We start from the raw sequence: 17,535 nt of genomic DNA, 5'->3' as shown, positions 1-17,535 counted from the left end.
AAACAAACAGATGGAGAACTTAAGAAACCTTTGGTATAGATAGACTATTGAGAATATGAGGAGGGTTTTGGTCAGGAGCATTGCATCCTGGAATCAATGAGAGCATTGTTGCTGTTGCTGTATCGGGGGTTTTCGCTTTGTTGGAGTCTGACCCAGGAGTCTGACCCAATGACCAAAAAAAAAACCTTCAAATGTTATTTTGGAACCCTCTAGCCAGGAGCTATACTCTCATGGGACCAGCAGAGAACACACAGCTAGCCAGGATCAAGGACGTGGCTTTGACTCTGCTCAGTAAAATCCTCAGTGTTCATTTTAACCCATTGAGACCGGGAAAGCATCAGTATCTAAACGTTATAGCAACATACTGTACGTTTTTCAGAAAACTCTTTAGAAGGCATTTTAACCTCTTATCTCCATATTCTAACCTTTTGTGTTTTTTTGTAAATCAGTCTTTATATATATAGTCTATATATCCAATCATATATTCATTGGTGATAGATGTACATTAATATATTCATTCATATGCACTGGTGATAGACTGTATACTTTATATGTATATTTATATTTATTGCTAACTATACAGTGCAGATGTGTTGTGCCTAAGTCTAACTACTTGTTTTTATTATTATTATAATTTTTGTATTGGCTGTTGACTCTTACCTGTTCCTATGTTTCACTCTCATACTGCGGTTGCTGCTACAGTATGACAAGAAGCCAAAATTAGCAAACTAACTAAAGCTGGTATGCTGCGATCAGTGACAGTTGCCTAGCAACCACAACATGATAAGCACAACTTTTTGTTAATTGCACTTTCATGATATTACTGGCTGTGTGATATCTCCTAGACACCGACGGAAACAGCACAACAGAGTCTAGAATGACAAAGATAGAAGGAAAGAGGCTGTGCATATGGGGACTATATTTAGAATGATCACGGGAGTCCTGTTTTATTATTGCTGCATTCTATCTACTGCATGTGAAAGTATGCGTGTGCGTGTGCGTGTGCGTGTGCGTATGCGCGTGCTTGTACGTGTGTGTGTGTGTGTGTGTGTGTGTGTGTGAGAGAGAGACTCACACACACTCAAAATTGTTTCCAAGTCCGTCTTTGTCTTTGTCTAATTGTATGTGAGTCAATTAATGTGGGTTTGTGTGTATTTGTTATTCATTTTTTGTGTGGGTTTGTTTTTTGTGCATGCGTGTGTGTTTGTGTGTGCGTACACATCATCATAGTAGAGTGACAGGAACATGAAACCATCTGTCTCCTAGTTAGAGGGTTACACCGACTTTATTAGCTGTTTGAAACCATGCAGATGGTTAGCATTATCTTCGAGAGTTACACACAAACAAACGTACAGATGTTTATTGTTATGAAACTACGGTATACTCCCACACAACTTAATCAGTATCTTAAGGAGCCATGCATTGTAGCTCAGTCATAAGGACACCACATAGAATCTAACAGACTAGGGGGGAATATGACAGGCCTGGCAACACTAGGAACAGAAATCATGAAGGGGCCATGGGGCATCATAATATCATATATCATAATTATATAAGGGAAATTAACATTGGGAAAATCAGAAACATGATGCTATTGAGAAACACCAGTAGGAATTGTCGGTGAGTAACATTTATGTTAAAATGTTAAAAATATTTTTTTTCATGTGTTGCCCTACTTGCCAAAGTACCAACATGGTACATATCTAGTTTAGGTAATCTTCCTTGGAGCAGCTGAGATTACCATACCATCATCACAGTCAGTGAAAGAGTTTCCAAGTGTACTTCCAACTGCAGCTCCATATAGTGACCATGGTTGTCTGGTTCTTTATGAAGCTATAAGTCCATATATGGAGACGACTGTTGTCTCTTGCTTGAGGAAACTTCAAGCCCATATTATGTTAACCACAGGTCTGTCTGTTGTTGGATACCACAGCCCATCACTAAAATCATTTATGGCAACCGTTGTGCAATTTATTGATTTTCCTGCAGAACGTGTTTGAAGAAGTGCAACTGAAAGCCTGCCCCCTTGCAATTCAACCTTTTACCAACCTTGTAGTAGAGATCCCAATTGAGGTCCCCTGATGTTACCAGCAGGTCCCATGAGAAGCTCCTATTCTAACTGTCTCTGTAATATTATGTTAACACTACTTGGAAGTGAAATACCTCCCAAAGCCATAATTGTTTATTTGCTTGCCTTTGAGTTGTTGCCAGTGACCTTGCATGAGCAGCTTCACTTCTGTTGAGTTTACAACCATTTACACTTGTTGTCTTATTTTCTAGTCATTCATTTCCTTGGTGAAATACAGTATAGGGCCTCCTTCTGTAATATGCTTGGATCTTTCTGCTATAATTGGTCATGACTGGGCAAGTAACCCCACAAAACAATTCGGGGGATTTAACTTGTAATAACATAGACAAAATATAAACAAACATGTGTTTAGAACTCCTTGTGTTGTTTAACACGTGTATGTGTGTGTCTCTGTGTCTTTGTGTGTGCGTGTGTACGCTCCAGTGATCCAGTGCGGGACCGTTCCCCTGGTGCACCATGGGAAGGTGGAGGGAAGTGACCATTCATGGGGCTCAAGCGTAAGCTATAGTTGTTTCCAAGGTTACCAGTTGTCAAGTCCTGCCGTGGTAGCCTGTGAAGGGAACGGAACGTGGCGAGGAGACATCCCACAGTGTCTACGTAAGTTAACACGCCATAACTGACTGTAAGCTTGTTGTGACCAACCCTAGATAAATTTTGATTTCTCGGTTTCTCGCAAAGTGATGTTGAATTTCCTGTGAGAGGTATGAGCTTGTCAAAGCAGTTTCCCTCCTGTCAGTACAGTCCATACCAGACATCAGACAGGCTGCTGCTGGCTACAGACATGTTTTATGTATTTATTTATTCATATTGGAGTACTTTGATGTTGATGCATGTATTCAGGAGTCCTCACTTCACCTGATGTTTCTCCCTCTAGCTGTTCTCTGTGGAGATCCGGGGTCTCCTGGAGGTGGTTTCCGGGAGGGGACGGTCTTCTCCTACAGGTTAACGCAGTTTCATTCCTTAACTTGATTGAAAGAAAAACAAAGTTCACAAAAGGGTTTATCATCTCGAATCTTAATTATTTGTGCTTCATTACATTATAATTAATATCACTGTTCTTATTAGTAACAGTAGTATTAATAATGGCAGTAGTGGTGGAAGGAAGGAACTCTGTTCAAATGTGTACTTCTTCTATAGGTCAGAAGTCAGGTTCCATTGCCAAGCCCCCTACCTCCTAGTAGGCTCTGCTGCGAGGGTGTGTCAGGCTGATGGCAGCTGGAGTGGGCAACAGCCTGCCTGTATAGGTAATTGAATGTCACTTATATTGCCCATCATACACACTGAAGACAAATATGTCATGTCAAATGTGAATGAAATCTGACAAGTGCTTATTTCCACTGATATGGGAGGTATATCAGTGACATAATGTTCTGCCATGACAACCGTGTGTGTGTGTGTGTGTGTGTGTGTGTGTGCGTGTGCGTGTGTGCGTGCGTGCGTGCGTGTGTGCTTGCGTGCGTACACACTTTTAGACCCAGCCTTCAACAGTTGCCGTGATCCAGGAACTCCAGCCTATGGCATTCCTATACTGGCTCAGGGATTTCAGGTCAGAATTAAGATAATAATCAACATTATTAGTGCTAGTGTATTCTCGTTTGAGGTGGCTGCCGTCTGGATATTTCTGCAGAACCACTCATCCGATTGACTTGACACTTCACACTGGACTTTTTTGGGTCCTCGGCCTTAGACACACACCAAGTATGAAGATGAATAGTTCTCGATTTAATTTGAAGGGAAGACAGCCATACAGACATAATATATTAATAGAACCTTTCATATTCAATGTATCTCAAGAGGCTTTGCAGAACCAAAAAATATACTGAATATCCAAGCCACTATAACAATTGGAAAGGAGATGGGACCAGACATGGTCAAGAGCTGCCATTTTGCAGTTTAAGCTCAGACTACATGCTAAGTACTGAAACAATTGCCTGTAGCCTTCAGCCCCAAGGCTTTCAGGTCAAACACTGCATTCATAATTTGTATGGAATATTTTGTATTCAATATCCTAGGTTGGCAGTAAGATTTCTTTCAAGTGCAGAAAGAATTACCACATCTTAGGATCTACCACTAGAACCTGCCTGGAAAACCTGACCTGGAGTGGAACCCAGCCAGAATGTATTGGTAAGGGATAACTATTGTTTGTGGCAGTAGATGCACTGGTAGTGGTAATGTTTGTAGTAATAGTAGTTGTGTTGCTGATTTTATAGTTGTTGGTTATATTGTTGTTGGTTGAAAAGGAGAGAAACTGTGACTACTTCTGTTTGACTAATCATCATCATCAGCACATCAGTCTATAGACTCTATAGCCTAATTTATCCATCTTTGCACTACAGAGTCACTTGCTGACAAATAACCATTTCTGATTCTTTTGTAAAAAAAAAAAACAGTTATTATAGTTGTTATAAGAATATGAATTAGGCTTTAGTTGTCTTTTTCTCTCGTCAGCTCTCTCACCCTAACGTGTTTTTGTTAATGTTTCTGTCTCAGCACATTCATGCAGACAACCAGAAACCCCAACTAATGTAGACGTTAGATCTATGGACCTACCAACATTGGGTTACACACTGATCTACACTTGCCAGGATGGGTTCTACCTAGCTGGGGGATCAGAGCACAGAACCTGCAAGAGTGATGGGAGATGGTCAGGAAAACCACCACTCTGTAAAGGTAAGGGTTGGACTTCACTACACTGAATGCTTCCCACAGGTGCTCTGGTAATTGTGCTATAACAATAACCTAATCCCCATCTCTGAGACTGTGGAAGCAAGGTCAAACCTGGCACCAGTTAGCAGAGGCACAACTTAGACCATGAACATACAAAAACATTAACTATAAGCATAATGTAGCTACAAAGCTAACTAAACACTCTTGTGTTTCAGTTGGAGTCAAACTCAACCCCAAAGCAAAAGGGGGAGAATCTGACATTCAGAAGAACAAGATCCGTGGTATGTAAAAACAGTGAGCACACACTCGCACATACTCACACATGCATGCAAGCACGCACACACACACACACACGCACACGCACACACACACACACACACACACACACACACACACACACACACACACACACACACACACACACACACACACACACACACACACACACACACACACACACACTCTGAACTGAACTGAACTGAAACACTATCAAAATGAAGCTGATAAATGAGTACTCTCTCCTGATTGGCTGAAACTTTGTCACCTACCTGAAAATGAATTTTATGTTTATTAAAGAGCTGGAGAGACAGGGAGACTCCTGTTACTGAACAAACACTCTATAGCAATGATTACTATCAGAATATAGTGCTTTAACCTTTTAACAAAAACCTTTTTGTTTTAATCTAAAAAAAAATCACTTACGTAAAAGTCAAATTAAATATTGAGCAATCAATACCATCATTGCTAAAAAGCTAATAAAACAATAAAATCTTTCTTTAACCTCATTCTTCTACAGTATATTTTCCGGTAACTAGTGGAATAAATCTATGAAAAATATGCATTTATAAAGTTCACCTCAATTCCCCAGGTCAGTTTACTCAATGGGGATTTAAAAAAAAATCTTCAGCACAAGATATATTATACCAATGTTATTCTATTATCATTTATCTTGTGTATATTTGTATGTCCATTGTATAGTTCCAGCAGACGTATTCTCTCCTAACTCTGACTGGAGCGGTTTCTACGAGTATCTAGGGAAAAGACAGGCCACCACACTTACGGTCACTGGCTTCAACAGCACCAGTGGCAGAGTCAACGTCACATTACTGGAAACCAGTGGAGTCTCAATCAAACTTTCAGGTAATGAAACTGTCACAATCATTGTCAGTGTTGCTTCACTGGAGAACAGTATAACAAGAGTAGCATCCAGTTATTAATAAAGGCTATTTTAACATTGTTATCTAGCAGTTCATTGAATCTGTTTAGCAGATAAGCCAGTTTGGATGTCTGACATTTAGATATTATGCACAAATGACGTTCTAATAATACACCAACTTCAACAGTAAAAGTTAAGCCTACTTTATACAGCCATACATTATTGCCCAGACAAAAGGTTGTCAGTGTACAGTAAGTATGTGAAATATGCATACACTTGGTGGGCAACAGAAGAAAAAAAAATCTGCCAGACTTAACCATGACAGCAGCTAATTAAAAATAATCACCTCCCAGGTTGAAAGGAAACGTTGTCACACCATGGCACCTATTTGCATTCTTCAAGGGGAAAAAAACACCATCAGGTTTCAACATGGATGCTAGAGAGTGCAAATAATATGATGATAAATGTTAGGTGAATGAACTAGACTGAGATCAACTCCTGATCTGGTCTAGAGCCAGTGGTGGGCTGGCCATTGTAGATAAGCATTTACTAAGTAGAAAAGAAAAACAAGTCATCAGTACGTGATGACTTTAAATGTTTAGATTTACTCGTATACACATACCATTGGTCACATTAGTTCGAAAGAAATCTGTATTGGCACTTCATTTACGGTAACTGAGATGTCACTGAAGGGTGCTTTCCCTTAATAATGTGGCAATTTACAGGTGTTTATCAAAGGAAAACACTTGTCTTTTTCTCTCTGCTATTGACAACAATAGATGATCTTAGAATTTCTTTGCTCTTTCCTTTGAAGGACCATACTAGCGTCTCAAGTCTGTTGTTGATTGTCATACCACACTGAAATGAATTGAATCAACTGACTTCCCAAAAATCATTATGCATCAATTATACTTTGGAAAATGGTCATCAGTAATGTTCATGTATAACGTGAGTCATAGTCAATGGGCTAAACATGCCAAACCACCGATGTGGTCCTTTTAATGATCAGAATTGTTGTTACGAACCAATCCATTCAGAATATTTTTATGTATCGATCTTAGGCTTCTTCTTGTAGCACTTTGAGATTTTTATAATTATTTTATTATTGATTTTTTTTACTCATGTTAACCTCCTAGCCTTACTATCTGTCTGTCTGTCTGTCTTTCTGTCTGTCTGTCTAGGGACATATAAGTCAGAAGAAAACCAGCTATTGTTGAAGGTATACCAGGTGAAGGGACCAACAGAGCATTACTACAGCAAGTTTAAAAATGACAACTGGGCTATGGACGGATATGTAAGTCACAATTATTCTTGTTAATAGTAATAATGTGTTGACTGTCATGTAGAATCTGCTGTGCCATAGAGGCACGTTGAAATTCCAGACAAAGGAAACACCACTTTTCCAATGTCTAACGTGTGTTGACTGGAGATCCATAAGGGTCTCCGAGTCCTATAAACCGATCTTAAAGAATCTTAGGAATGTGGGCGTTCCCTTGTTCATATATAAAGGGTCAAGGTATATGGAAAGAAAGTAAGGTCATCTACGTCATTTTTGCAAACCAATGTTGCCATGTCCACTTATTATAAGCGACTTTGGGGTTATTTTTCTGTGAAGTTGTTTGTAAATATTGGTAGCTGCGGGTTGCGTTTTTTTTAGGCTTTTTTTTAAAGTGTAGTTGATTATTTGGACTTGCTTCACAATTTTAAAATGATTTTAACCAGTGGCTCTCAATGATGTTTATGTCATGGACCCCCAAATTACGTTTTGGTCCATAACCCCCATCTGAAAATGTTTTGTGTCAGGGAGCCCCGTACCAGATTTGTGGTGTTAGTGTTTCAAAAATCCTCAAATATTTCACATTTTACTGCAAGATTTATTTTTAAAATAGCAGATCACAAGCTCACAACACGTCGCATCCCGACGCGTTGTGAGCTTGTGGATCGTCTATTTTCAATGTATACAGCATAAAGGTTTGGATATCTCTCTCTCTCTCTCGCTCTCTCACTCGCGCGCGCGCGCACACACACACACACACACACACACACACACACACACACACACACACAGTATATATATATATATATATATATATATATATATATATATATACTGTATCAAAGGTGTTCTTTTAACACTGGCATGACTGAGGTTACATTATCCAACACACAGCCTGCAAAACGGTCATTTTGAACAAGAAATCAAGCTCTCCTATTCGTTACTGTCTCACCTCTGTGCTCCAGACTAGCTGACACCTTCTCACCCACACAGTGGGGGGTTCCATTGTCTTCTAAATAGCCATTAACATCTCAATTGCACTCTGCGCAGTCAGTGAGCCCACATAATGTTGTTGTTGTAGGCAGACACAAACATTATAAAATGAGGCTAACTTGTAATGGTAACTGCAGATTCTGTATGTAAAATCTTTATTTAAAAAAAGCGTATAAAACAGCGCGATCTGTAGCGTCACACATTAAACTCTTCAGTGAAACATGGAGCCTATATGAACCACTGAAGCCACTGTCTAATTACGTGACTCCAGGGTTAGGGTTAGGGTTAGATTACGTGATCTCCATTGTGCAAAACACATGGATATCTCTTGACAAACCAATATTATATTATATAATATTCACATTATTGTCTGAGCGTAAAGCTCTCATTCTATCAGCTGTTCACGCTGATGAGAAAGCGTCTCCTCTCCTGTCCCTCTCATCTCCTTGTCAGCGTAACAAGTGAACACATCGCTATATGTTCCACAAATGTGCTCATTCCTGCGCTAAATATCTGATCTACAAACATAAAACAATCGCTGCCTGACGAGCCATATGCTTGTAGATCACATCTGTTGGCACAGCATTTTAAAACAGCGCGATCCAGTAGCAAACACTCTGTACACTGCAGTGAAAGGGTTGCCAAATTTTGCGAGAAAAATAAGCAGTCAGGTCTATGAAAATGTTACTGCATGCATTGTGCCCTAAGAAAACAGTGAGGCATGAAACCATTGCATTGTAAATGGGGTTTATATCCGAGGCAAATTTGCAACCCCAGTCCCTGGTTAGACCTTTCTATATAAATATTTACCTAATAAAAATTATCTACAAAAGGACATGCATGAAGCTCTAATCTAAACAAGTATGAAAATATATTTATATCTGCAAAGTAACTAGTAGCCTAACTAAAGTTTTCAAATAATTGTAGTGGAGTAAAAGTGCAAGATTTGCCTCTGAGTTGTAGTGGAGTAGAAAAGTATTACCATTATAATGTAATTATATATATCATTATAATAATAATAATAATAGAAAGACGCCCAAAGTCGCTTATAATAAGCAGACATGGCAACATAGAATAGTTGCGCAGCAGCAAGTCTGCTGTCTACGGGCCGCTCTGTGGGGGGTCTCGAGGTGTAAAGTGCTCTAGGGAGGGGGAGAGAGGGGGAGAGCGATCAATTTAGCCGAAATAAAACGGCTGGGATGGGATACATGGTATGTATTTCATATTTATAATGAGTTTAAAAAATAAAAAAAAACGGAGATGGTTTGAAACATATATTTAGGAAAAGTCATGAAAGGGGAACTTTCTCAGAGCTTCCTGAGAGAAGTTAAGCCACTTTCAATTCTCAAAATCGGTCCCATTGATTGCTTAGTCACGGAAGTGTTGTTAAGCTGGGGGGCTGGGGGCTTGTCAAAGTATGACACTGTAGTGTTAACATCAAAAGCCAGGTGCAGAAGTTCACTTTTAATGCCAAAATAAAGTCAGTTTGGCTCTGTCCATTCCAAACTCATTCCAACGTTCCGCGGTGTTTCCTTATTCATTCAGCCCAGCTTCAAGTTCATTTTGACAACAGTGCAGCCAAGGAAACACCGGTACTTTGGAAGAGACACAAGCCAACTTCTAAATGCTTGTGGCAGGGAAATAAGCTTCGCAGAGCGGATAGAGTGTCAGCTGTCTCTTGCTCCCTCTGGCTTCTGTGTGGTCGGGCTGGGGAGTGGTAACAGAGAGCCAGCGAGGGGCTGTGAACGCTCAAAACTCGTTGTGAATGGTTGAAATTTCCGCATATCCCGCTCCCAATTACTGTGATTGGTTTAGACTAGAGGTCAGGGCGCCCGTACCCCTAGCCCCCTAGCCAACAAAATCGTGGGATACAAATGAAAACACCGCAAACCCCTTTCAAAGAGCCGTTGTGAAGACTGGCTCATTTATGGCTCATGTGTATATTATATATACTCAGCTCTAGCTAGCGCCCGCGGCCACTTGGCAGCGCATATCACTGGCGTAGCCAGTGGGGCCATGGCTCAGTGAGTAAAGACCCTGTAGCGCGTCTGATGTGTGGCATAGAGGGGCGGATTTTAAATCTCCAGAGAAAACATCCGTGGGCTACCATTGGTTCAGCGATCTGTGCGCCCGCCCTGCACCCTTCCTCCTCCCCCAATGTGCAGTATTGAGAGCCCTGACGTCACAACATTTGGAGTGATGGCCACTGCACTCTGGTTGGTTGGAATACACCTAGGGCCCAGGTAGAACCCACTTATAGCCCACATGGGCATCCCAGTTAAGAACCACCTCGGTCCCACATAGAATTGGCTCGGTGGGGCCCACCTAAGGGCCGTTTTGGGGGTCACAAAAACGGTGCTAGGGTGACCACCTCATTTGGTAGCATGCAGGGGCCTAAGCAGCAGTAATGTAACAGAAGCTTAATACAGTAGAACCGACATTAGCAGAAATGACTACATTTCCCATGATCAACTCTGATGGTCAGCAACGCGTTGCTGCCATTACGTTACATTGTGTGACAAAAGCCCACAAAATGCACTAAAATGAAACGCTTCAACGGGCTAATTAGGTAGCATTGATGATATTTGCCAGACTGACGTTCATACAGGTTATTGGTAAGATGTGTAACATAGCCGTTTCAGTCACTATATATATATATATATATATATATATATATATATATATATATATATATATATATATATATATATATATATACATATATATATATATATATAAATATATATATATATATATATATATATATATATATATATATATATATATATATATATATATATATATATATATATATGTATACATATGTATACATATGTATATGTATATGCATATATATATATACACACACACACACACACACACACACACACACACACACACACACACACACACACACACACATATAATGGCGAAAGGGCTGGGTGAAAATGGGCAATATATTGTTTGTTGTGAATGAATGGGCGTATGGGTGGCCGATATTATAATAATGATGATTATTATATCACGATATTTTTCAAGCTGTATCACGATAGACGATATTTAGCACAATTTTTATTTTTTGTTAGTTTTTGGGATTATTTTATTATGATTATTAATAACTTATATGATGATTAATTATTTTTGATTAAGATATATGATCTTATAATAATCATGGGCCATGTATAATCATTATCTAATAATCATATAATAATATAATGAGTCATCATACATTGTATTAAGTAATGTGTTCACAGAGAGACAGACAGGCTAGATATAGATAGATAGATAGATAGATAGATAGATAGATAGAATATTCGTGTTATGCTGATGGATAGATAGATAATGTACATTTGTGTGTACTCAAGTACTGTACAAATTTGAGGGGTTTTAACTGTACTGGATTATCTTCAATTTTCTACTCCACTACATCTCAGAGGCATATTGTCCTTTAGTAAACTGTAGATGTGTGTAATTATTACAAAACCTGCATTAACCACTTTATCCCTATATACTTGTACACGCGTGGCGTTGCGAGTTGTTGTGAGCTTGTAGATCAGCTGTTTTCTAAAGATATGTTAACATGTTGACTTATTAGAGGTTGCACATGAACTCTGCAGCCGCACGGAGGCGCTCCAACACTAACACATTTGGACGTGACCAGGCCTGGAATTTCGTCATTTTAGGGGCAAGGCCACTTGGCCTTTGGTGTTGTAATTTTTTGGAGGGCACAAAGGCCAAATGCCAGGGCAGGAAGGCCATCCAAAAAAAAAAAAGATTTTTAAGTCCAAAAAGTTTTTTTAAGTCCACGGAAATAATGCATTTAACTTGAAGGTTAAGGATGATCGTATTTTAATATATTATAAGAATTGTATAACTATCTGTGAAATATAACCCATTTATTTCACAAAATAATGTGTTGGCAAATGACCAATATTTGGTTATATAGGTCTCAATATGTCACATTCAGCCCTGGACTTCATTGACTGAAGTAGGGGTCACATTAATCACATTAGATTCACAGATTAGGGGTCTTCAACCTTTTCAGGCCAGGGACCCCCAAACTGATGGGGTGATGGAGCAGGGACCCCCTACCTCGTAGGGTAGGTAGGGGGTAGGCTACTATATATATCATATATTTATGTATAAAATTGTGTTTTCTATAAATACACATGAAAAAATTGCCTGCTCCTACGCACAGGTTGACCCAGTAGGTGTGCAAAAGGACCTTTCTCAGGGGCGTCAATTGGGTATGGCAAGGCATGGCAGGTGCCATACCTTGGCTCCAGAAAAAAAAGAGAAATAAAATCATGAATAGTAGCCTAATGCAGGTGTAAGACCATTGTGTTTGCATTGTGTTATAGGTATAATGCATAGTTTCTATGCATTTCAGGGGTTTTGGGGGGGTTGACCCCCTAAAAAAAAGGATAGATGTCCCTTATTTTAATCTCTGGGAGTTGGCAACCCTAACCTTGCCATACCTTAGCTTTTGCTGAACTGACACCACTGATCTTTCTCTACAAAATATGTATAAACATACCATGTTATTGTGCATTCATTACTAAGCTATTAAAATATGTCATGTTATGTTTAAAGACAAATTTACATTTTTGGAAAAAAAAATAATGAAAAAAGTTTTTAAAGTTTTTAAAAACAAAAATATTTTTTAATCAAACAACAATTTCGCGGACCCCCTTCAGTACCTTCGCAGACCCCCTAGGGGTCGCGGACCCCCTGTTGAAGACCTCTGGTAGAGATTTTGTCTTTTCCCCACAAGTTATTTTCATTCAAATGAAATGTGATTGAACTTGCACTGATTTTTCACTCTTTAAAATATAGTATTTCTTAATTATTAATAATTACAGCTTGTAGATTGGCTATTTTCACGATTTTAAATTGTTTTTAAATAATAATGAAAATAGGAACATACAAGATTTCCACCCCACAGCCATAATATATAGCCAATATATGGTTCTGTATGAGTCCGTTTTTGCAGATTTCATTCTAATTGGCTACTATGCCTGCATATGAATTTCATGAGCCTGGGTAGGTCACCCTGTCTTGGCGGAGATATGCCCTGTTGCGCACACTCCACACACTGCGCTGCAGGTGAAAGTAATTCACTTAACGACGGCTGTGTTGCGCACCAACAAACGGACTAAAACTGTCACATTCTAGCTGTTGAGATAAACTTCCCAATTAGAACATTGTTGACAAACGAACAGATATTATGGATGTGGTTTGCAAAAGGAATATATATTTCTTGTCCATCAGAGCGGTGAGGTCACTCTTTTGTATGATATTGATAGCCTAAACTTTTAATTTGTCTGCAGTTATTCTGTTGCTTGCTTTATATTAAGACTCATAATTTGGGGATTTCACTGTATTTTATTAGATGTATTCATCTATATTTTGCTGTTGAAAAAAACATCGGGGCACATCGGTCTGTAGGACTACGGAATCCTCTCTCTCGCTCTCTCTCTCTCTCAGGCTAGAAATCAAACCTACCATTCAACAGGCTGCGTTAGATTTAACTCCGGTTTGGCCCGGTAATGCTTTTGTGTCTATTACACGGTGTTGCGGGATTCCGAAGGTTCATAGGAGGCTCAAAATCAAACCTACCTATACCAATGTGCATGTTGTAGCTGCGCAGCTCAACCAAAGGGACTGGTGTCTAAAAAAAACGTATTGACAGGAAAATCGCGCAGAGGAAAAACTGTGAAATCAGTTGCTGGGCGCAGCTGGGGCACCACGGCCACTATGGCCGTGAAGGCATGTCATTATTCGAGGGGCACACGGCCAATGAGAGGGGCAACGACGGCCATGGCCGCCGTGGCCGCCGTGAAATTCCTGCCCTGGACGTGACATTGTCACAGAAACCCACAAAAGACACCAAAATAACAGTGTTCAACGGGCTAATTAGTTAGCATTGATGACATTGACCACACTAATATGCATACAGGTTGTTGATAAGATGTTTAACATAGCCGTTTGAGTCACGACAGCAGCGTTGTTTAACATAGCCGTTTGAGTCACGACAGCAGCGTTAGCATTAGCCGCATGCTAACGCTACCCGTCCCTTAGCTTAGCTACACGCTAACGGCCCATTATAGGCAGCTCTTGGCTAATAATCCTTAAACCCAACTAACGGCAACACAGTAATGGACATAAGCATTCACATACATGCTTTAGACAGTATTAGCAACAACCAGCACAATTCATATTGTCATAGTCTTGACAATATGAATGACAGGGCTGCTGAGCTGGAAGTAAAGCTGGACTGCTGATCTGGGATCTGCCCTCAGCACGAGACGACCAATGAGAGTTAGCGCTTAGGTTGTTGCTAAGATACGGTGTGTGACACCAGCGTCTCTGCCCCATTTTGGGCTTATTTGGACGTGCTTTTGGGGCTCGTTTGCATAGACCACGGCAGCGCTTGTATCTCTCCCGTTTCACATGTGGCAACTAAGGTGCTGAGTTTTGCTCGCAGATGATGATGATTGGCTGTTAAAAGAACCATCCAGAAGTAAATTTCGAGCTGGCGAAGTGATTTGCATAAGTATTGGAGCATAATGCGTTTGATATTAATTGTACATCCTGCAAGTACAGTAACGGTATGCGAAGCAGCTGGTTTTACAGGCAGAATATTGAGGAATTTTGGGGGAAAATGTGGAGTTAGTTGGGCCATGTGTCTGCTTGGCCATTAGCCCCATACACTCGTGTACACTCCATGAGTGTGGCCGCCAATTATGGTAGCAGGATGCGCAGAGGGAGTGTTCAGATCAGGAAGCCCATATGAATCTGAGACCTATTGATGCCACTAAGGGTAAAACTTTTTTTTTTTAAATGGCCGATTAATGCGAGAAAAATATTAACGCCGTTAATTCGGTCATGCATTAACGCGTCAATAACGCGTTAACTTTGACAGCACTACTTCTGTGTCCTCCAGGATCCTTCTCAGATCATGAACACAGAAGCCACGTCCTAGCTCTCTAGTCACAATGACATCTATGTCATTCGTCCTTGTTGAAAGGGAGGAATGCAAACAAAATTGTGGCTTTTACAGTTGTATTTGTCTACTACAACAGTGTCAAACAAGTTATGCAAAAATAGCAAAGTAATGCTGCAATGAATGCTTCAGCCTGCCTTGAATAAAAGTGGAATTATGGCATTGTTCAATAAGCCGATGCAGGCTTATACAAGAAGCACCAGTAGCTTATAAACTGCATGGGTTCACATTAAACTGTCAACTATTGACCAATATTGCTGGAGCAGCATTGGGCCAACTGCCACAGCCATTTTCAGCAGCACAACATTGTAATAATACTATCCCTCCCAATATAGCAGTTACTGTAATTACAAATGAACTTCCACTGCTGCTGTGTGGGGTGAACGTTTGAGCCATGTGGAACAGGCTAGAACAACAGGCTATCCTGTTGCTAATCAAATCGCTATGTGAAGCTATTGAGGGTGCCTTGCTCAAAGGCTTTTCAACAGTGGGTTTTGATGAAGGGCTCATTCACTTCCGTGCCCAGATTTGTTATGCCAGTCCAGGGGATCAAACCATTAACCGTCCAGTCACAATCACATTCATCTCACCTTCAAAGCACATAGCTAGCCCCTCGCTGTAACACGTTGTACATCTAAAATCCAGAGTGAATGGAGTTCAAAGAAAAGAAAACTTAAATTGTTTGAAGGATATGAAAATCATCTGTTGTACAATTCTGTTATTGCCCTATTTTAAGCAATGGCTGTTTTTGTCTTTCAGGTAACAGCAGAGTCAGACCAAAAGACCTTTGTCTACCAGGGGCATATCCATAGTAAAGACTTTGGCAAGTTTCATCTAACCAGGCAAGGTAGGTCTGACTATCCCACGAAAACAAACTTGACAAATCAAACAACATTAAAGGTAGGGTAAGGGTATTTTTTGGTTAAAACAGTTTTTTGTTAAAAGTTTAAAGCACTATATGGTGATAGTAGTGTTCCTGTTCCAAATTTGTCTGCTAATTTCTTTGTGTCATCACTTCCAAATTCTCTTGTGTATCCTGTGTCATGTGAAAGTTCTCTCTCTGCTGATTGATCAGCTGATAAAATTGGTATCCCGACCTGAAAATGTATTTTCTGTTAAGAGCTGGAGGGACAGGAAGTCCCCTGTTACTGAACAAACAAATACATCTGTAAACCAGTGTCCAGTGATCAGAATATAAAGCAATTTCACACTTTTTTAACAAAGACATCTACCCTCCCCTATATACATTAATAAAAAAAAGAAATCTTCTATAATCAGCTATAGATGGCTCAGCCTCCACTTGCGTGCTATGCAAGGACAATCGAAAGCTGGCAGCATACTTCAAACAAAGACAAACATTTTCAGTTTGCCAAAACCGACTCTGCATACAAAATTGTTTTATACTATGACTGCTTAGTATCAGACTTTGCCCACTGTATAGAGTGCTGGAACGCTGATTTTAACACCTGGATCTCCACACTTTTTTTTCATCACCCTCTGATGCACTAATTTGTCTTGGAGATTTTGCCATTTCTGGCAACAGAGTGGCCAAAGTGTGTTATCTCTCTCCATTAATTAATTACCATCTGGTTGTGTTTGTAGTCCCTCAGAGAGGGATTATAGAGGTATAATTGTACCTCCTAACCTCCTCACTCAGACAACATTTATTCCAAACAGCCTGTGGTATGTTGTCGGCAGATTGCGGGAATAAACCAATAAATCACAAGCACCTTGATTTTCTGGCCATCACACACAATGTTCGCATTGTTGTCTTTGTGGTGATGTTCAGCTAGTTAGAAAATCTTGAACTGACGAAACTAACTTCAGCAAGGCAATGCGTTTGTTCATTTTCACCGCAATTACGTAATTTTGTTCTTATTCCTCTCGCAGAACTTTGTTTCCGTGAGGAGTACGCTGCAGCCTTAAGTCATGACAAAATTACATCTAATGGATTTGTTTTAGCTTTATTGCTGGTCGGTAAAAAACTGTGCTCAAGTAGTGCCAACAAACACACTAGACCACTACATAAATCCACAGTATATGTTCCACCTTGTTAGAGCAGTTGCTTAAATGGGGAAAATAAATTAATAGCAAGAAGTAAATGCCTGAGCGTTGACAAAATCATGGCCTGCAAATTCCAAGCCATAAACGTGAAAAAAGCTGGACAAATCCAGACCCCTTGTGTCACTGATCCTAGGGAGGAATTCTATGGAAAGCCGATTCATAATTTGTCTCCTTTTAACTTCCCTGCCATATCATTATGCTAATTCTCCTTAAATCACTAGCATTCATAAATACTGTTGCAATCATTAGTCTGCATTTAACGCTGACTGATGATTGCAACAGTG

The 17,535-nt window shown here is 39.9% G+C and overlaps 1 protein-coding gene across 1 annotated transcript in view; it reads left to right on the top strand.

The window, feature by feature from the left end:
- The window catches only part of LOC311051108 (CUB and sushi domain-containing protein 1-like), a gene marked incomplete at its 3' end in the record, with an annotated part of 707,106 nt that overhangs the window by 675,476 nt on the left and 14,095 nt on the right, over positions 1-17,535 (top strand). The window contains exons 63-72 of the mRNA XM_084065507.1: positions 2,513-2,686; positions 2,964-3,030; positions 3,227-3,333; positions 3,562-3,635; positions 4,102-4,213; positions 4,580-4,759; positions 4,972-5,037; positions 5,735-5,896; positions 7,094-7,206; positions 15,947-16,034. Coding sequence (XP_083921633.1) covers positions 2,513-2,686; positions 2,964-3,030; positions 3,227-3,333; positions 3,562-3,635; positions 4,102-4,213; positions 4,580-4,759; positions 4,972-5,037; positions 5,735-5,896; positions 7,094-7,206; positions 15,947-16,034 — 1,143 coding nt within the window. The remainder of the gene's footprint in view (positions 1-2,512; positions 2,687-2,963; positions 3,031-3,226; positions 3,334-3,561; positions 3,636-4,101; positions 4,214-4,579; positions 4,760-4,971; positions 5,038-5,734; positions 5,897-7,093; positions 7,207-15,946; positions 16,035-17,535) is intronic.

This window comes from Gymnoscopelus microlampas, assembly GCF_963454915.1.
Source record: "Gymnoscopelus microlampas genome assembly, chromosome: 1".
In the NCBI taxonomy this organism is placed as follows: Eukaryota; Metazoa; Chordata; class Actinopteri; order Myctophiformes; family Myctophidae; genus Gymnoscopelus; species Gymnoscopelus microlampas.
This window is presented reverse-complemented; position numbering and strand designations above follow the sequence as displayed.